Source organism: Hylobates moloch, unplaced genomic scaffold (genome assembly GCF_009828535.3).
Source record: "Hylobates moloch isolate HMO894 unplaced genomic scaffold, HMol_V3 SCAFFOLD_15, whole genome shotgun sequence".
NCBI classification, from domain to species: domain Eukaryota; kingdom Metazoa; phylum Chordata; class Mammalia; order Primates; family Hylobatidae; genus Hylobates; species Hylobates moloch.
The window spans coordinates 47,990,018-48,010,807 of NW_026652290.1; the positions used below are offsets into that span (position 1 = coordinate 47,990,018).

Below are 20,790 nucleotides of genomic sequence, written 5' to 3' on the forward strand. Positions count from 1 at the left end.
TTTTAAAAAATTCAAGGCCGGGTGTGGTGGCTCATGACTGTAATCCCAGCGCTTTGGAGGTCGAGGTGGGAGGATCACTTGAGCCCAGTTCGAGGCGGCAATGAGCTATGATTGCACCACTGCACTCCAGCCTGGGCAACAGTGCAAGACTCTGTCTCTTAGAAAAGTTTTTTTTTTCCAGTAATATTATCCTTGTATGGTGCAAACACTATATAATGCTGTGCTACTGCCCATTTTCTTTCCAGCAAGGAAAAGGCACTCAATTTTCCAGACATTTCTTGAGTACCATACTTGTGCCAGGCCCCGGGAAACAGTGATCAGCAGGAGGGACGAAGAGCCTAACTACCCTCATGGGGCTTACAGTGTACAGGGGCTGAGGCAGTGATATTTGTCAAATAACCACCCAAACACTTAATTAGAAATCGTGATAAGCCTAATGAAAGAAAAGTACATTAAACAGTTTTATTTGGGAAGGGGGTGGTTTAGGGAAGACTCGAAAGTGACAATGGAGCTATCAAGTTCAAGAAGGAGTTAGTGGGGGAGGCGGCTGCAGGAAGAAGTGCACGCCTGGAGGCAGGAACAGCATGTGTCCCAGTAGTTCAGGGTGAGGGGCCCAGGCGGGTGAGAAAGGGCAATGGAGACGGAAGCAGAGGAGACCGTGCAGACACTGCAAGTGCCAGAAACCCGATCCACACTGGCTTCAGAGGGTGGAGGGGAGGTTCTTCTTGGCTTCCATAATAGAAATGTCCAGGGACCTACCGACTTCAGATTCAGCGCAAACTCATCTGGGCCCGGTCTGTATCCCTCCCTCTCTTTTCTCTCAGCACTTTCCTCAGGCGGTTCCCCTCCTGGCATCCCAACAGCTGCAGCATCAGCAGGAGAGAGCGAGCCTCTCCAGTCCCGGCGCAGGGATGGAGACGGTGTTTCGTGGGCTCCGATTGGCTCAGTAGCCTATCTTTGGAGCGAATCAGCGAGCGGAGAGGGATGAACTTCTCTGACTGGCCAGATCCAGTCACATGCCAACATGTGACGTGTGGAATCTGCGCCAGCCACAGCAGAGGGGTGGGGGTTGTGACCGGAGTTAGATGCCAGCGCAGAAGGGACGTGAGCTCAGCCGAGGTACCGCTGAAGAGGAATCAATTTTGGTATGCAGATAATCACTGGGCTCATGAGCCTTGCTCTTTATAAAGAGGTGTGTCCCTGTAAAGTTGTCAGGCAAAGGAAATGTTTCAAACGACTCCATTTCACGAAGTCTCGTTAGTTGAGATGCTTGTATTCTTCGTTTCTAAAATAAGACGTTGGACTATAAAGACTCTAGCTAGTTCTGCAACCTCTGATGAATATTTCATGCCTCATTATTGTGAAAAATCCAAAGCAGAATTGGAGAGAAGATGTGGTATAGGGATTAGGTAAGTGAAGACTGATGCAAAGCCTCCTGGGTCGAAATTCTGTCCGCTGCTTTGTCATTGGAAAAATTATTTAACGTCGTCGTCTCAGTTCCCACAACTATTAAAATGGAGAGGATAACAACACCTACCTTATGCTCTTGTGAGGATTAAATAAGTTACCGTTAATATATGTAAAGCACTTAAAAGAGGACCCATGTGTTTGCTATTATTATGTTATCCATACAATAAAGAGTAAACATTACCTAAGTTATAAAGAACTTAGGCAATGGATACCAAAGGCACCAATTCCTTTATAATAAAAGAAAAAAGGCAACAAGGAAAATAACAATACTAACTGATAATGGCTGGGCGCGATGGCTCACGCCTGTAACCCCAGCACTTTGGGAGGCCGAGGCGGGCGGATCACTTGAGGTCAGGAGTTTGAGAACAGCCTGGCCAACGTGGTGAAACCCTGTCTCTACTAAAAATACAAAAAATTAGCCGGGCGTGGTGGCGCACACCTGTAATCCCAGCTACTAGGGAGGCTGAGACAGGAGAATCACTTGAACCTGGGAGACGAAGTTTGCAGTGAGCTGAGATCACGCCACTGCACTCTAGCCTGGACAACAGAGCGAAACTCCGTCTCAAAACAAAAAACTAACAAACAAACAAAAAACTGATCTTTTTTTATACACCCAGAACTGTGCTAAAAGCACTGTCTTTTTTTTTTTTGAGATGGAGTCTTGCTCTGTCACCCAGCTGGAGTGCAGTGGCGCGATCTCGGCTCACTGCAACCTCTGCCTCCCGGGTTCAAGCGTTTCTCCTGCCTCAGCCTCCTGAGTAGCTGGGATTACAGGCGCGCACCACCACGCCCGGCTAATTTTTTTTTTTTTTTTTGTTAATTTTTGTACTTTTAGTAGAGACGGGGGTTTCGCCATGTTGGTCAGGCTGGTCTTGAACTCCTGACCTCGTGATCTGCCCGCCTCAGCCTCGCAAAGTGCTGGAATTACAGGCGTGAACCACCGCCCCTGGCCGTGTTGTCTCATTTAATCCTCACAACAGTCTTATGGAATGGGTGCTGCTATCTTTGTTTTTCAGATGAGGAAACAAGCTCAGAGAGGTGAAATGACTTGTCCAAGGTTACAGGCCAGTGGAGGCTTGAACCCATGTATTTGTAATTCCAAATGTAATACTCTGTCCACATTCATTCCTTGTAACCTGCCTGGACTGTCATAGTTGGTGTGGGGCTAGCAGCTCCCCAGGGACCAGAACAGGCGCATCCCCGCCCACCGCCCCGCCCATCGTGCCAGCCCGACTCCACCCCTGTGGCTACACCCACGGCCTCGCGCCTTCTCCACTGGTGGGCCACGCCCACAGCCCCCAGCCAGGTGCCTCCGCTGTCCGGGCTCTAGTCCCGCCCCCTCCCCGCCCCGCCCCGCCCACCGGACTCGCAGTCACCGCGGACGCCAATCTTGGGCATGGAGTCGCCATTTTGCTCCTAGAGACGCCGCCAGGAGACCCGGCGCTTTCTTCCTTCTGCAGCCGAGGCTGCGGCGGGGCCGGGGCTGGGGTCGGGGCCAGGTAGGCGGGCGGGAGCCAGTGGCGAGCGGCGGCGAGGGCTGGCTGACTCCGGCATTGCTGGGCGCAGGTGCAAGGGGCGGGGAGCCCGCGGCGCCGGCGGGCGGACGGGTCGGGGTCCCTGGGTGGTGGCTGCTTGGGGGCTCACGGGGGCGACCTCGCGCCCGCGGCCCTTCCATTTTTCCCTCCGTTCTTCCTCTCCCGCCAGGGGTCGGCGGGGGAGGGGGTCGGGCGTCTGGTGCCTGGGCTCTCTCCGCTCCTGAGGCGCCGCTGGGGAGTGGAACCCTGATGATGGGACCTGTGGTGAGCAGCTCTGAAAGCAAGCCCAGACGCAGCCATTCTCCGTCCCTAAGCTGACACGGAGCCCCTGATTTTAATTTACCTGGCCTTGCTAGTCACGAATATATCTCTCACCTCTTAAAGGATGATTTTATCCAACTCAGAACTCACCCCAGCAGAGATTGAGGGGGAACTGTGATGAAATTTTTAAGTATTCTGCTTGGTGATGATAATTTTTCTCTTATGTTAATGTTGGCTCCGTTTGGGTGTTTAGCTTTTGAAAGGGGTATGAAAATGCGGAATGGGGCTTTGGGGCTTGAGGAGGTGTGATCTCTAGTGTTTAAAAAATTTAATTGCACAAAGAGAAATAATTCACCCACATTATTGAACCCCACTAAAGCATGTCCTTTTTGTCCTTATTCCTTTCCTGCTGCCCTGGTGTGTACTATTACTACTCAGTTGTGATTTGAGCTCGTTCCACTTAAAGTCATTCATAGGTATTTTGCGTCGTGTTGAATATTTATTGAATTTCTATTCTGTGTTTTACTTAATTACTTTATTATGGAACCTTTACACAGGTCTGGTGTACTTGCTCTTTAAAAAGTCTTATGTTGACCATCATCACTGAGCATATAGCTTTTTCCTTATTTCCTTGGGATAATTACCAGAAGTGGAAATACTGAATCAAACTTCTGTTTTCTTTCTTTGGCACTATTATATAAATTGTTTTCCAAACAAGACATGTTTACAATAGACATTTTTCAAAATCTGGGTATTTGTCCGATTTTGCTCTCAGTATGCAGAATTCAGCGGGATGCCAAGTCGTTTTCCGTGTGGGTTGAGAGACAGGCTGTGCAGCCCACTGTTGCATACGACTAACTACTACAAATCATGCTGAGACCGAGCTATTTTTGCTGCTTAGAGGCTTTGCAGCCTTGAGTAAGTTTCTTCATCTGGAAACCTAGCTTTCCCTGTCTAAAATGGGTCTCATTCTAGTACTTGCTTCACTGGGTTGTCATAAGCATTGTGAACACTCAGATGTTAGGCATGAGTTAACATTCCGTTGGAGAGAGAAGCAGAGCCTGGGATCATAGAGGAGTGGAAGAGTAATTCGGTTTAGAATTTGCCCTTCAAATTCTCATCAATATTGATATTAAAAACAGATTTCCTCAGAGTGAGGCACATCACTAATAAACATACATAATAAGTTTATTTTTTTATTTTTTTATTTTTTATGCAGAGTCTTGCTCTGTCTTCCAGGCTGGAGTGCACTGGCGTGATCTCAGCTCACTGCAACTTCTGCCTCCCGGGTTCAAGCGATCCTCTTGCCTCAGCCTCCTGAGTAGCTGGGATTACAGGCACATGCCACCATGCCCGGCTAATTTTTTGCACTTTTAGTAGAGACAGGGTGTCACCATGTTTGTCAGGTTGGTCTCAAACTCCTGACCCCTCGTGATCTGCCTGCCTTGGCCTCCCAAAGTGCTGTGATTACAAGTGTGAGCCACCATGCCCGGCCAATAAACATAAGTTTTTATACTTTTTTATTTTTTGAGACAGAGTCTTGCTCTGTTGCCCAGGCTGGAGTGCAGTGGCACGATCTCCGCTCACTGCAACCTCTGCCTCCCAAGTTCAAGCGATTCTCCTGCCTCAGCTGCCCGAGTAGCTGGGGTTACAGGTGCATGCCACCATACCCGGCTCATTTTTGTATTTTTTAGTAGGGGTTTCGCCACGTTGACCAGGCTGGTCTCGAACTCCTGACCTCAGGTGATCCGTCCACCTTGGCCTCCCAAAGTGCTGGGATTACAGGCGTGAGTCACTGTGCCTGGCCAGTTTTTATACTTTATGATGCCTTTTAGTTCATCTTTCAATTTCATTTGTTAATCATTGTGACTCATTGAGGTCAGGCATTATTCAGCAATCATTTGTTTAGCCTCTACCGGTAGTGTGGCAGCTGCACAGGGTATACAGCAGAGAATATAATGGTAAAAAATAATCTCTGCTGCCTGGACCTTAAATTCTGATGGGGAAAGCTTTTTACCAAGGTTATATCTCTTGTCTGGAAGGTAAAGGTTGAGGTCCAGCAAGGACAAGTGATGTCCACATGGCCTAGTAGCTGGAAGGCAAACCCAACTCTTCACACTCCTACTTCGGCCATCTTTAAGTAGAAGGTATTTTACACAGTAGATGCTTTAGCGGAAAGACAACACACTTCAATGTGAGTCTTTCTCATCTGAAATGTGGGTGAGTGGTTTTGAAATGACTGCTAGTCTGTCCAAAGGAAATGATCTCTCAGTGTGGTTTCTTCATTCATGAGACTTGACAGATTCTCAAATCTTATTCAAAAGAGGAGTATGATTTGCTCTTCAAAAGGTGCTAAGATTCTCTGAAAATGGTGTGTTTTCATACATGTTATAAATCTCACACATTCTAGAGTAAATTTAGAATAAACATAAAGCAGTTATAGCTCGTGGGGAAAATAAAGGAGTGTTCTCATTTCACACTAAAACCTTGTGCTAACAAGCCTCCTGCCAGCCCCATCTCGAAGATTATCATGTTTTTGAAGATAGTCTTTATAACAATTTTCTTGAAGCTTGGTAAAGAACACAGCCTTAATTACCAACAGGAGAAAGGAGAACTAAAACTACAAACAGGCATTTTGGCCGGGCGCAGTGGCTCACGCCTGTAATCCCAGCACTTTAGGAGGCTGAGGCGGGTGGATTATCTGAGCTTGGGAGTTTGAGACCAGCCTGACCAACATGGAGAAACCCTGTCTCTACTAAAAATACAAAATTAGACGGGCATGGTGGCGCATGCCTGTAATCCCAGCTACTCAGGAGGCTGAGGCAGGAGAATCGCTTGAACCGGGGAGGCGGAGGTTGTAGTGAGCCAAAATTGCACCATTGCACTCCAGCCTGGGCAACAAGAGTGAAACTCCATCTTAAAAAAGAAAAAAAGAAAAAGAAACAGCCCTTATGTTTGAATAACTCATGAAATGAATAGTCACAAAACATGACTGTTGATAGTCATTTCCAAGTGGATGCTCCCCAGTCCACTCCACCATGTCATTTTGAGGGTGGTCTTAGGTTAGGATTCTAATATAGAAGCCTATATTGGAAGCCTAGAACGTTAGAGACCACGTGCAGGGTGTTGCAGGCCATTTTAAACCATGAGAGATAAGGAAAGACTTCAGGAAATATCCTGGAAAAAATATACAAAGGCAGGAGAGCTGTCTTGAAATAGTTTGGAGACTGTCCTGTGGAAAAGGAATTTGATGTTTCCCATAAATCTCTAAGGAGAGGACAAGAACCAGTGGGCAGAAGCTGCAGGAAGAGGAATCTCAGCATGTTCTTTGTTTGTTTTGAGACGGTCTTGCTCTGTCACCCAGGCTGGTGTGCAGTAGTGCAGTCTCCACTCACTGCAACCTCTGCCTCCCGGGTTCAAGCGATTTACTTGCCTCAGCCTCCTGAGTAGCTGGGACTACAGGCGTGTGCCACCAGGCCTAGTTAATTTTTGCATTTTTAGTAGAAATGAGGTTTCACCACGTTGGCCAGACTGGTGTTGAACTTCTGACCTCAGGTAATCCTCCTGCCTTGCTCTCCCAATTTGCTGGGATTATAGGCGTGAGCCACTGCGCCTGGCCACAGCATGTTCTAAGGAAGAATTTGGAATGATAGGCCCTCAGCGGATGTGGGCATCAGACCCTGGGACTGTTCAAGCTTCTGTTGAGTGGTTCTTTGGCAGGATTCCTACAGATGGGCTTTGAACAAAAGATTTAGGAGGGATAGGCAGAACTACCTCTAAGATCTCTTCCTACCTCTAAAATACTTTCATTCTAAGTGTTCCAACTCCTATCAGGAATCTTGCTGTACTTTAAGGAGCTTCTTATTTGAAGGTTAAGGGGTGTAAAAAGAAATGCCCCTCCCCCCATGGCTATTACTGTACTCATATGGTAGATAATCAAGGTATTAGAAGTCAGTTCATAAGTAGCATGTCCGATATGCAGGGCACTGTGTTAAGTGCCTTGCAGAAATTTTACCGTCACCTGTGGGGTCAGTTTTCACAGTTGTATGGATGGCAGAACTGAGGCTAAGAGATTTTGAGTATTAGATAACTTATGCAAGTCCTCACTGTGAGTTTAGGGGAAGTATTTCAAGATGCAAACATGAGTTTGACTCTAAATCCTGTATTTACAACTACAGGAAAATTAGTTTGTTTTTGTTTCCTTTCCTGGACCTGTAACACCCTATTATTTATTTATTTATTTATTTTATTTATTTTTTGAGACGGAGTCTCGCTCTGTCTCCCAGGCTGGAGTGCAGTGGCATGGTCTCAGCTCACTGCACACTTCGCCTCCCAGGTTCACGCCATTTTCCTGCCTCAGCCTCCCGAGTAGCTGGGACTACAGGCGCCCACCACCACGCCCACCTAATTTTTTGTATTTTTAGTAGAGACGGGGTTTCGCTGTGTTAGCCAGGATGGTCTCGATCTCCTGACCTCGTGATCCGCCCACCTCGGCCTCCCAAAGTGCTGGGATTACAGGCATGAGCCACCGCACCCAGCAATTTTTTATTTATTTATTTATTTATTTATTTATTTATTTATTTATTTATTTTTTGAGACAAGGTCGCACTCCCATCGTCCAGGCAGAAGTGCATTGAAGTGGTGCAGTCATGGCTCATTGCAGCCCTGACCACCTGGGCTCAAGTGATCCTCCCACCTCATTTTTTGATTTTTTTGTGGAGACTAGGTCTCACGGTGTAGCTGAGGCTGGTCTTAAACTCTTGGGTTCACAAAGTGCTGGGATTAGCGGTGTGAGTTGCTGTGCCTGGCCATACCTTTTGTTCTTAAACACACACGTTTATTGGTTGAGAGATGGCTTTAGAAGTATTTAAGATCCCTTCCAGAATGTTGATGATTAAACGTATTCTTTCTTTTCTTTTTTTCTTTCTTTCTCTTTCTTTCTTTTCTTTCTTTCTTTTTCTTTCTTTCTCTTTCTTTCTTTCCTTTCTTTCCTTCGTTTCTTTTCTTTTCTTTCTTTTCTTTTATTTATTTGAAACGGAGTCTTGCTCTGTTGCCCAGGCTGGAGTGCAGTGGCGCAATCTTGGCTCACTGCAAGCTCTGCCTCCTGGGTTCACACCATTCACCCGCCTCAGCCTCCCGATTAGCTGGGACTACAGGCACCCGCCATCACACCCGGCTAATTTTTTGTATTTTTTAGTAGAGACTGGGTTTCACCGTGTTAGCCAGGATGGTCTTGATCTCCTGACCTCGTGATCCACCCACCTCGGCCTCCCAAAGTGCTGGGATTACAGGCGTGAGCCACCGCGCCCAGCCAATTTCTTTCATTTATACCAGCCACTCTGCTAGTAGCCTTTGCAGATGCTACGTTGTCCTGTAAAAGGCCTTAGCAAACTTTTTCTGTAAAGGACTAGATAATAAATATTTCAGGCTTTGTGGGGCATACTTGGTGCTATTGTTGTTATCTAGAGACAATTTGTAAACAAATGAGTGTGGCTGTGTTACTGCCTGTATTACAGAAATAGGCTTTCAAGGGACCTGATTTGGCCTGTAGGCTGTAATTTGCTGATCTCTGCCCCAAAGCCACTTCCATGGTATAGATGCCACTGTTCACCTTGGTCACTTTGGGGCTATGGTTAGTTGTGTATACATTTCTGTTTATAAGTCATAGGCAAATTTAAGGTAAATTGCATTGTAGTCTGCCATATTTCCCATTGCAGATTCCTGGGTTGTGCCAGCTGGAATGCCTCTACAGGAAGTGCTAGTGGGACTGTGCAAAATAGGTCTCTATTATAATATCTTCTTGTGTTTTTTGTTGTTGTTGTTGTTGTTTGTTTGTTTTGGATACTGGGTCTCAGTCTGTCCCCCAGGCTGGAGTGCAGTGGTGTGAACATAGTTGTCTGCAGCTTTGTCTTCCAGGCCTCAAGTCATACTCCCACTTCAGCCTCCCAAGTAGGTGAGATAATAGGCATGCACTACCATGCTTGGCTAATTTAAAAATTTTTTGTAGAGGTGGTAATGTCTCACCACATTACCCAGGCTGGTCGCAAACTCTTGGGCTCAAGCGATCCTCTGGCCTTGGCCTCCCAAAGTGCTGGGGATATAGGCATGAGCCACTATGCCTGGCCAAGTCTGTATCTTCTAACCCAGATTGCCAAAATGGACTGGTTAGTGAAAAAGCAAATTATAGATACAGTTGCGCAATTACATCTTTTTGTGTTTGAAACATTTTATATACACACACACACACACACACACACACACACACGCCACACGTAGATATGTATTTTTTTTAATTAATTAATTTTTTTTTTGGAGACAGAGTCTCACTCTGTCACCCAGGCTGGAATGCAGTGGCGTGATCTCAGCTCACTGCAATCTCTGCCTCCCAGGTTCAAGCAATTCTCCTGCTTCAGCCTCCCAAGTAGCTGGGACTACAGGTGCGCCACCACACCCGGCTAATTTTTTGTATTTTTAGTGGAGACAGGGTTTCCCCATGTTGGCCAGGCTGGTCTCGAACCCCTAACCTCAGGTGATCCACCCACCTCGGCCTCACAAAGTGCTGGGATTACAGGCGTAAGCCACTGTGCCTGGCCTTTTTTTTTTTTTAATTTTTTAGATGGAGTTTTGCTCTCATCACCCAGGTTGGAGTGCAATGGTGCAATCTCAGCTCACTGCAACTTCTGCCTCCTGGGTTTAAGCGATTCTCCTTCCTCAGCCTCATGAGTAGCTGGGATTACAGGCCGGTACCACCATGCCTGACTTATTTTTATTTTTATTGTATTTTTAGTAGAGATGGGGTTTCACCATATTGGTCAGGCTGGTGTTGAACTCCTGGCCTCAAGTGATCTGCCCGCCTCAGCCTCCCAAAGTGCTAGGATTACAGGCGTGAGCCACTGTGCCCGGCCGTATATAATTTTTATGGAGGTCACATGTATAAATGCATAGAAAAGGTCTGATGTTGTCCCTACCAAACTGATAAGAACCCTCACTTCTGGGGAGGACCTGGGATCGAGGCTGGTGACTTTATCCTTAACTATCATGTTTCAGGTTTGTTTTTTTTTTTTTTTTTGAGACGGAGTCTCGCGCTCTGTCCCTAGGCTGGAGTGCAGTGGTGCAATCTCGGCTCACTGCAACCTCTGCCTCCTGAGTTCAAGCGATTCTCAAGCCTCAGCCCCTAGAGTAGCTGGGACTATAGGCACCCGCCACCATGCCAGCTCATTTTTGTATTTTTAGTAGAGACGGATTTCACCCTTTTGACCAGGCTGGTCTTGAACTCCTGACCTTGTGATCTGCCTGCCTTGGCCTCCCAAAGTGCTGGGATTACAGGTGTGAGCCACTGCGCCCAGCCATGTTTCAGGTTTTTATAGGGAGGATGAGTTTGTGTTTTACTTGTATAATTAACATTTGAGAATAATGAAAAAGATTAGCTTAGTTTCAGCTCATTGATGATCTCCACCAGCCTTCCCAGAAGTCCCAGGTGAACATACAACTGTGGAAATGCAGTGGGCTTGCTGGGAAAGGGCCCCTCTGCCCACAGCCTGCTGGACTGTTGCTGTTCCTCCCATCTAGCACCTCCATTACGTGATGAGGACACTCAGCACTGATGACGACTTTTTTTTCTTTTTTTTTTTTTTTTGAGATGGAGTCTTGCTGTGTCGCCAGGCTGGAAGTGCAGTGGCACGATCTCAGCTCACTGCAACCTCTGCCTCCCACGTTCACGTCATTCTCCTACCTCAGCCTCCCGAGTAGCTGGGACTACAGGCACGTGCCACCACGCCCAGCTATTTTTTGTATTTTTAGTAGAGATAGGGTTTCACCATGTTGGCCAGGATGGTCTGGATCTCTTGATCTCGTGATCCACCTGCCTTGGCTTCCCAAAGTGCTGGGATTACAGGCGTGAGTCACCACACCCGGCCAGCACTGATGACTTCTAAGCCAGGGACCTTTTTATTTTTGGCCCACTGCCTGTCATTTGGGTGGTCACTTAAGTGTCCTTCAAGGTGATTATCTAGTCAGCCCGTGTTCCACTTGAGGAAAATGAAGATGAGAGGTCAGTTTTAGACATGACACAGGGCAGCTGAAAGGCCGGGAAAGGTTTTAATGGTAAACAAGGATTACAGGAAAAGCTGGGTGTAGATGGGTCATTTATTCTTTGTTTAAGGATTAATCAGTCCCTGTTCTCGCTAATGGCTCTGCCATTTTTCTGTGTGTTAATCCAGGAGGAATTTTGTTGTCAGAGAATAAAAGGAGGTTGTCCATAATTGACTTTAAGCAGCAATCAGTAAAACATTGAGCTCTTCAGCTCCGCCTTTCTTGTAAGTTTATCATTTCTTCTTAGTGGTTGTGAACATCATGTGATAATGTATTTCCATAAATTTAGGACCCTGAAATCCAAGTGAACTTTCTGTTTGTCCATATATATCTAATATTTTAACAATACTATTAGGATGGAAACTAATTTCCTTCAGCTGAAGTCATTTCCTTTAAAAAAAATCCATTCAGGTATATTTCATATCATGTGGCAGTTTTTAATAAGTATTGTATCCTTCTAGGCTCTGAAAATTGGAAAACCAAGAAGGTTTTGATGTTTTGTGTGACGCCACCTGAATTAGAAACCAAGATGAACATAACCAAAGGTGGTCTGGTGTTGTTTTCAGCAAACTCGAATTCATCATGTATGGAGCTCTCAAAGAAAATTGCAGAGTGAGTTATAATTGTGCTATTAAAATCTATATTCATTATGTGATGCTTTAAATTTGATAATCTGATTAGCAGTTATTGTTAAACTTGAAAGCAGATATTTTATAATTATGTGTGTATCTTTTTTTCATCATGCAAGATGTTCATGTAATATGTCTCATCTGTATATATTAAGGGCTATTCTTTCTGTAAACTATCCCATCTCCCTACATATTCTTTCAGCAGACATTTATTGAGTGCCTTATAAGTGCCAGGGATTGTATTAGGTGCTCTATATATGTGTATGTATATGTGTATACATATATATGATTATTTGAGTACAAATCACACTGGGGCTGGGTGCGGTGGCTCATGCCTGTAATCCCAGCACTTTGGGAGGCCAAGGCGGGTGTATCACGAGGTCAGGAGATTGAGACCATCCTAGTTAACACAGTGAAACCCCGCATCTGCTAAAAATACAAAAAATTAGCTGGGCGTGGTGACGGGCACCTGTAGTTCCAGCTACTTGGGAGTGAACCAGGAGGTTGCATGACTGAGATTGCACCACTGCACTCACCTGGCAAAGACAAACTCTGTCTAAAAAAAAAAAAAAAAAAAAAAAAATAACTTATAGCTTATAGTTGAGTATAATTTTAGATATTTATTAAACAAATATTGTACCCCTACTACTGTGTACTAGACCTTGATCTAGATGTTGGGGATTATCAGTGAGTCAAGATCCATCGTTTTTATGAAATTTGCATTTTAGTATGGGAGCCAAACAGAAATCAAGTCAGAAAAACAAACAAGGTAATTTCAGATGATGATCAATGCTATGAAGAAAACTGTGTGAAAGTAATGATGGGGCAGGTTGTTCTCCTTTAGCATGTGTGCTGAAGTGCCTTTAAACTGAGGGGATGGTATGTGAGTTGAGAAACCTGAATGAGCCACCAAGTGAAGGTCTGGAGGCAGAGCCCACCAAGCAGAGGAAACAGCAGATTCCAAGGCTCTGCAGCATGCAGGAGGAGTTCTTGGTGTGTCTTAGGAACATGGGCTGGAGTACAGAGTGTCCAAAGAAGATGGCTGGTGAGGCAAGCAGAGCGGCACTGCATAGTCCTTCCTGGGGAGACGTGGGGTTGGGGTGAGGGGCTAGGTAATGGATTGATGTAACAATTTAATGTTGACTTTAAATTTTACAAGAAGAATAACTATTTTATTTTACTCATCGATTTACGAGTCTCCTTAAATAGTAAAGATACTGGGTTTCTTCTATTACTTTTTCAGCTTTTTCCCCCTTTCTCTTTTCTAGGCGGCTGGGGGTGGAGATGGGCAAAGTGCAGGTTTACCAGGAACCTAACAGAGGTGAGCTATCTTGGTCATGTGGAACATTGACCTTTTTGTGAAATGTGGCATATTGGCTCAGTCCTTCATCCTTTACTATTGAAACGATTTGATTCAGTTGTACATTTCCATTAGCAAGAAGTCAGGCAGGCAAGGTAGAACAGAGTGGTTTTTTAGCTCTCACTAATACCAGCTAGATATGTACCCTGGTGCAAGTCATTTCTGGGGCTTGAACTCCAGTTCTGAGACTTCATTCAGTAAAAGCTGCAGACATATTTGAACCAGCTGGTCAACTGAATGAACATGAGTTCAACTGTTGCTTAAATTTATGTCACCTTAGGCAGGATGAGTAAATCCTGTCACCTTAGACAGGATGAATAAATCCTGTGTGACCGCAGTTTTAGTTAGTCTTTATCTGCACCTAAGCTGCCTTGGGTTAGATTTCATAAAATATCGTTAACAAATACTTTTTGCTAATTGATATATGTCATTACATAATTCTCCCAAGTTGTAAAAAAAAGTGTTATTTAATCTTTGTAGGGCCAGGTGTGGTGGCTCATGCGTCTAATCCCAGCACTTTGGGAGGCTGAGGCAGGCAGATTCCTTGAGCTCAAGAGTTGAGACCAGCCTGGGCAACACGGCGAAACCCTGTCTCTACTAAAAATACAAAAATTAGCCGGGAGTGGTGGTTTGCACTTGTAGTCCCAGCTACTAGGGAGGCTGAGGTGGAAGGATCGCTTGAGCTCAGGAGGTGGAGGCTGCAGTGAGGCGTGATCATACCATTGCACTCCAGCCTGGGTGACAGAGTGAGACCCTGTCTCAAAAATAAATAAATAAATAGAAAGTGATCTTTGTAATTTCTTTAGCAATGGTGGATATTTGAAATTATTTTAGGCCAGGCGTGGTGGCTCATGCCTGTAATCCCAGCACTTTGGGAGGCCGAGGCGGATGGATCACCTGAGGTCAGGAGTGTGTAGACCAGCCTGGCCAACATGGTGAAACCCCGTCTCTACTAAAAATATAAAAATTAGCCGGGTGTGGTGGCAGGCGCCTATAATCCCAGCTCCTCGGAAGGCTGAGGCAGGAGAATCGCTTGAACCCAGGAGGTGGAGGTTGCAGTGAGCCGAGATTGTGCCATTGCACTCCAGCCTGGGGGGGAACAAGAGGGAGACTTTGTCTCAGGGGAAAAAAAAAAAGAAAGAAATTATTTTAGCAAGAGTGATGGACAGCTTGCATGGGCTTGAGAGTTACACACCTTATCCTTGACAAGTTATTTAACCTTTCTAAACTATAAATAAACTGTAAATTAGGGCTGTTTTGAGGATTAAGTGGGATAACTTGTGTGCCTACCAGTTTTTGGCACACAGTAGGTGCTCAATATATACTTACTCCTGTTCCTTTTCCACTAGAAGATTTAAAAAAAAATTTTTTTTTTGGCAGAGCGAGGGTCTCATTATGTTGCCCAGGCTTATCTCAAACTCTGGGCAAAAGCAGTTCTCCCATTTCAGCCTCCCAAAGTGCCAGGATTACAGGTGTGAGCCACCAGGCCTGGCCCCCCCTACAGGATTTTATCAAATATTTACATATTATAAAGCCTACAGGAGGCTTTGATAAAAAGGCACAAGTTTTGCTGTTCCCATGTTTATCTCCATTACTGCCTCTTTCCTGTCTCCCAAGATCCCTATGTGGCATCAGCAGGGAAAAAGTATAATTAAATTCTGCAAGGAGAGTTTGGAGAAGATTCTTCCCCTAGAGGGAATTGAATGATGTTCTTTGTCTGTAGTCTAGGAGGGAAGGTGAAAGGGAGAAGCAGTGGCGTAAGACTCCAGGAGGCTGGTCCACTCTCCAGGTTTCTGAATAAAGGGAGGGAAAATACTTGGTGTTTATTGGGAAGGAAGGAAGGAATATTTGTGGATTTCTTACTGTTACCAGATACTGAAAAACTGAGTTCAGGAGTTCAGGGATTGATGTTAGGTACGAGGTCCAGTTTGAATCCAGATCTCCCTGACTCTAAAGCTCATTTTCTTTTTTTTTCTTTTTTTTTTTTTTTTTTGAGACAGGGTCTTTCTGTGTCACTCAGGCTGGAGTGTAGTGGCATGATCAGGGCTCACTGCAGCCTCTGCCTCCTGGGCTCATGTGCTCCTCCCACCTTAGCCTCCCCAGTAGCTGGTACTACTGGTGGGCACCATGCTGCCAGGCTTTTTTTTTTTTTTTTTTTTTAATATGGAGTCTTGCTCTGTCACCCAGGCTGGAGTGCAGTGAGGCAATCTCGGCTCACTGCCACCTCCACCTCCCAGGTTTGAGTGATTCTCGTGCCTCAGCCTCCCAAAGTGCTGGGATTACAGGTGTGAGCCACACACACACCCAGCCATAATTTTTTTTTTTTTTTGATACGGGGCTTTGCCATGTTGCCCAGGCTGGTAAAGCTCATTTTCTTAACATCATACCACATTCTTTTGTAAACTTGTATTCTGTTTTTTCCAACATTTTTTTTCTACTTTTCCTCACAATCTGTTCCCATTTTGCTACTTTTTTTTTTTTTTTTTTTTTTTTTAGACAGAGTCTTGCTCCATTGCCCAGGCTGGAGTGCAGTGGCACAATCTTGGCTCACTGCAACATCCGCCTCTCAGGTTCAAGCGATTCTCTGCCTCAGCCTCCCAAATAGGTGGGCTTACAGGTGTGTGCCACCACGCCTGGCTAATTTTTTGTGTTGTTGGTGGAGACGGGCTTTCACCATGTTGGCCAGGTTGGTCTCAAACTTCTGACCTCAAGTGATCCGTCCACCTCACCCTCCCAAACTATTTTCCCACATTTTTAATGAAAATGTTCAAGCATATAAAAAAGTTGAAAGAATAGTACAGTGAACTACCACCTAGCTTGAACAGTTAACATTTTGCCATATGAATATGTATGCGGCAAACCATTTGAAATTAAGTTGCAGGCCGGGTGCGGTGGCTCACACCTGTAATCCCAGCACATTGGGATGCTGAGGTGGGTGGATGGATCTCTTGAGGCCAGGAGGTCAAAACTGCAGTGAGCCATATTTGCACCACTGTACCCCAGCCTAGGCAACAGGGCGAGATGTGTCCCAAAAAAAGAAAAAAAATGTAAGTTGCAGACACTTAATCCTTGAATACTTGACCGTGCATCCTCTAGGAATAATTACTTTCACCTAAATAAATATGATACCATTATCAAATTTAAAGAAGTTAACTACGGGCCGGGCATGGCAGCTCTCCTGTAATCCCAGCACTTTGTGGGGGTCAAGGTGGGTGGATCACTTGAGACCAGAAGTTGGAGACCAACCTGGGCAACATGGCAAAACCCCATCTTTACCAAAGATAAAGAAATTAGCCAGGGTTGGTGGCGTGCACTTGTAATCCTAGCTACTTGGGAGGCTAAGGCAGGAAGATCACTTGAGTCCAGGAGGTGGAGGTTGCAGTGAGCTTTTTTTTTGTGTCTTAAAAAAAAAAAAAGGAAAAGAAAATTAACTTAACAATTAAGGACAATTCTTTTTTTTTCTGTGGCCTCAAGTGATCTGCCCGCCTTGGCCTCCCAAAGTGCTGGGATTACAGGTGTGAGACACCGCACCTGGCCCAACAACGATTCTTTAATCATCTAATATATGGCCTATATTCACATTTCCCTAGTTGTCCTAAAGGGTCTTTTATTTTTTATTTTTTATTTTTTTGAGATGGAATCTGGCTTTGTCACCCAGGCTGGAGTGCAGTGGTGCGATCTTGGCTTACTGCAACCTCTGCCTCCCAGGTTCAAGCAGTTCTCCTGCCTCAGCCTCCTGAGTAGCTGGGATTATAGTTGTGCGCCACCAAGCCCAGCTAATGTTTGTATTTTTAGTAGAGACAAGGTTTCACCGTGTTGGCCAGCCTAGCCTTAAACACCTAACCTCAGATTATCCGCCTGCCTGGGCCTCTGAAAGTGCTGGGATTACAGGTGTGAGCCACCGTGCCCAGCCTAAAGAGTCTTTTATAGTTGTTTTTTCCAACACCTCCACCCCAAACCAGGATTCTTAGTTCAAGGGATTTTTTTAAAAAAATATCTCTTTAGTCTCTTGTATTTTAGAACAATCCCTTCACCTCTTCCTTTTTCTTCCTGTGACAGTGACTTGTTGAAGAGGTTGTCTTGTAGAATGTCCCATTATGGATTTGTCTAATTGTTTCTTTATGGCTGATCACACATATTTTGAGAGTAGGGATATTAGGTCTTATTTATCTTTGTTTCTCACAACATACAATGTTTTGTACCTAATACATTCTCAGTTGATGCTGATTGAATGAATATATAATTTTCTTTTTCTTTTTTTTCTTTTTTTTTCGAGACAGAGTTTCGCTCTTGTTGCCCAGGCTGGAGTGCAATGGCACAATCTCGGCTCACCACAACCTCTGCCTCCCGGGTTCAAGCGATTCTTCTGCCTCAGCCTCCCAAGTAGCTCGGATTATAGGCATGCGCCACCATGCCTGGCTAATTTTGTATTTTTAGTAGAGATGGGGTTTCTCTATGTTGGTCAGGCTGGTCTCGAACTGCTAACCTCAGGTGATTTGCCTGCCTTGGCCTCCCAAAGTGCTGGTATTACAGGCATGAGCCACTGTGCCTGGCCTACAATTTTCTGTAAAGATACTATGCTCAGGCCGGGCGTGGTGGCTCACGCCTGTAATTCCAGCACTTTGGGAGGCTGAGGCGGGCGGATCACGAGGTCAGGAGATCGAGACCATCCTGGCTAACATGGTGAAACCCTGTCTCTACTAAAAAAATACAAAACAATTAGCTGGGCGTGGTGGCGGGCGCCTGTAGTTCCAGCCACTCGGGAGGCTGAGGCAGGAGAATGGCATGAACCTGGGAGGCAGAGCTTGCAATGTGCCAAGATCGCACCACTGCATTCCAGCCTGGGCGACAGAGCAAGACTCCGTCTCAAAAAAAAAAAAAAAAAAAAGATACCATGCTGGGAGTGGTACAGCACTCACTGTTTGTATATATAAGGGGTGAGAATTATACGTTTACTTATTTCAAGTCAGAAATGCAATTCCGTCTTAAAGCTGTGTTTTAAAAAGTGATTAATGGCATATGTGTATTATCCCTTGTAACATCTAAAGCCTACTGAGTCTTATAACAGTTTGAGTTGCCATATTTTATTACATTAAGGAATGATACAGATTTTTTTGTGTATTTTGAAAAATTTGAACTATATGCCTTTCCCTCTCTTCTTTTTCCCTTTTCCTGCCAGAAACGAGAGTACAAATTCAAGAGTCTGTGAGGGGAAAAGATGTTTTCATCATCCAAACCGTTTCAAAGTGAGTATCCAGCAGAAGTGTTGCTTTCTGGGTTTCAGTTTAGACATGAGTGTTTAAAATAATGATAGATGGCTAGCCAGGAAGAGTTATAATAGTCTTAAAATTAGTATATCTTACCAATTTAGAATTTAGAAAACTAAGTTTTCTGACATAACTGCTGACTTTTACATGTTCTTTCAGTGTTTTTCCTTCTTTCTTTCTTTTTTTTGAGACAAAGTCCCACTCCTTCACCCAGGCTGGAGTGCAGTGGTGCGATGTTAGCTCACTGTAACCACCTCCTCCCAGGTTCAAGTGATTCTCTTGCCTCAGCCTCCCGAGTAGCTGGTACTACAGTTGGCGCCACCACGCCTGGCTAATTTTTTTATTTTTAGTAGAGACAGGGTTTCACCATGTTGGCCAGACTGGTCTTGAACTCCTGACCTCAGGCAATCTGCCTGCCTCGGCCTCCCAAAGTGGTGAGATTACAGGTGTGAGCCACCGTGTCCAGCCACTCAGTGTTCTTAATGGGTGGAAATAACCAAGTATTGGAGTAGAGGCTCTTTTTTTTTTTTTTTTTTTGAGACGGAGTTTCACTCTTGTTGCCCAGGCTGGAGTGCAATGACGCGATCTTGGCTCACCGCAACCTCAGCTTACCGCAACCTCTGCTTCCCAGGTTCAAGCAATTCTGCCTCAGCCTCCTGAGTAGCTGGGATTATAGGCATGTGTTACCATGCCCGGCTAATTTTGTGTTTTTAGTAGAGACAGGGTTTCTCCATGTTGGTCAGGCTGGTCTCGAACTCCCGACCTCAGGTGATCTGCCTGCCTCAGCCTCCCAAAGTGCTGGGATTACAGGCGTGAGCCACTGCGCCCGGCCTGGAGTAGAGGCTGTTAATGATAGTAGTATACATTAAGTTTCCTAACAATTGACAGCCAGAATTTTGTAAAACTTGCAGGGAAGCATTTCTAGTTCCCTCCTCTCCCCAAAAGAAACAGAGGCTAGGGGAGGAGAGCTTTCTTAGTTGGGGTTCTTTAAGCTTTTATTGCATATAAAAGTGATCATTATTTACTGTTTTGTTACATAAATTAAATTAGCTGAGAGGATAAAAGACTGTACTGAAGGAATGTGTATTCCTGTCTGGTGTGACCTTTGACATACCTGTGTTCTGGAAATTGGTCACATATGCTTAAGCTGGGTATAGAAGATTCAGTGCATGAGGCTGTCTCTGGCACTCTGGAAGGGAGGGTGATCACCTGGAGCCCTACTTTTTTTTTTCTTTTTCTTTTTTCTTAGAGGTAGGGTCTTGCTCTGTTGTCCAGGCCAGAGTGCAGTGGTGAGATCATAACTCACTACAACCTCAAACTCCTGAGCTCAAACTATCCTCCTTCCTCAGCCTCCCAAGTAGCTGGGACTACAGGCATGCACTAGCATGCTCACCTAATTTTTTCATTTTTTGTAGAGATGGAGGTCTCACTATATTGCCCAGCTGGTCTCAAACTTTTGGCCTCAAGTGATCCTCCTGCCTTGACCTCCTATATTGCTGAGATTCCAGCAATATAGAAGGTGAGCCTATCACACCTGGCCTTAAAGCCCCACTTTCCATTGTGTGTTTGTCCACAAATGTCCCCAAATGCTTCTGTGTATGAAGTTCTTCGCTCAGAACAATTTTTAATGTCTAGAAATCAGTTTGTCTAGTGCATTATTTTTTAGCTTATAGAGTCTGAAAGTTGCTGCATGCTTAATTTGTGTATATACATATATAATACCAACGAAAGGGAAGAAGAAGGACATTTCCGGAGACTTTAGTCTTGGAACACACATTTTTTTCACCTAAATTTTGAACATTTTCTCTCCTGGTCTTTGGTTTATTGGGATGAAGTCACAAAACCCCCATCTCTTCTGGGAAGAGAAGTGGCAGGGGAGACCTGTCCTTGCATCCTATAGCCCTGGCAAATGGGTGTGCTCTGAAGGAGGGAGAGTGTGGAGGGCCTTTGCCACGGTGCCCTGGCTTCACCTTCTGCTGTGACACCCAGGATTCTCAGCAGAGCTGGAGGTGGGGGCACGGAGCGCCAACTGCCCCTGCTGCTGCTGTCCTCTTTCCCAGGTCTGCCACCAAACCAGGGTGGAAGTAGAGGACTCACCTGTGCCCACATCTTAACCCTTTACCTCCAGCATCGGGGTAGGGAAGGGGCGGGCACAGAACAACTTACACTGCTTCTGG

At 45.3% G+C, this 20,790-nt stretch overlaps 1 protein-coding gene across 14 annotated transcripts in view; it reads left to right on the top strand.

The window, feature by feature from the left end:
* The first annotated feature begins 1,122 nt into the window (after positions 1-1,122).
* PRPSAP2 (phosphoribosyl pyrophosphate synthetase associated protein 2) overlaps positions 1,123-20,790 on the top strand; it is a 70,085-nt gene continuing 50,417 nt past the window's right edge. The window contains exons 1-7 of one of the 14 annotated variants that reach the window (XM_058428488.1): positions 2,842-2,969; positions 4,042-4,184; positions 9,122-9,219; positions 11,486-11,581; positions 11,819-11,969; positions 13,255-13,307; positions 18,526-18,592. In XM_058428488.1, coding sequence (XP_058284471.1) covers positions 11,851-11,969; positions 13,255-13,307; positions 18,526-18,592 — 239 coding nt within the window. In that variant the 5' untranslated portion in view covers positions 2,842-2,969; positions 4,042-4,184; positions 9,122-9,219; positions 11,486-11,581; positions 11,819-11,850. Of the gene's footprint in view, positions 1,146-1,256; positions 1,410-2,841; positions 3,037-3,123; positions 4,185-8,983; positions 9,047-9,121; positions 9,220-11,485; positions 11,582-11,818; positions 11,970-13,254; positions 13,308-18,525; positions 18,593-20,790 lie in introns of those variants that run through there. The other 13 variants (XM_058428490.1, XM_032177024.2, XM_032177025.2 and 10 more) reach the window with 13 other exon arrangements.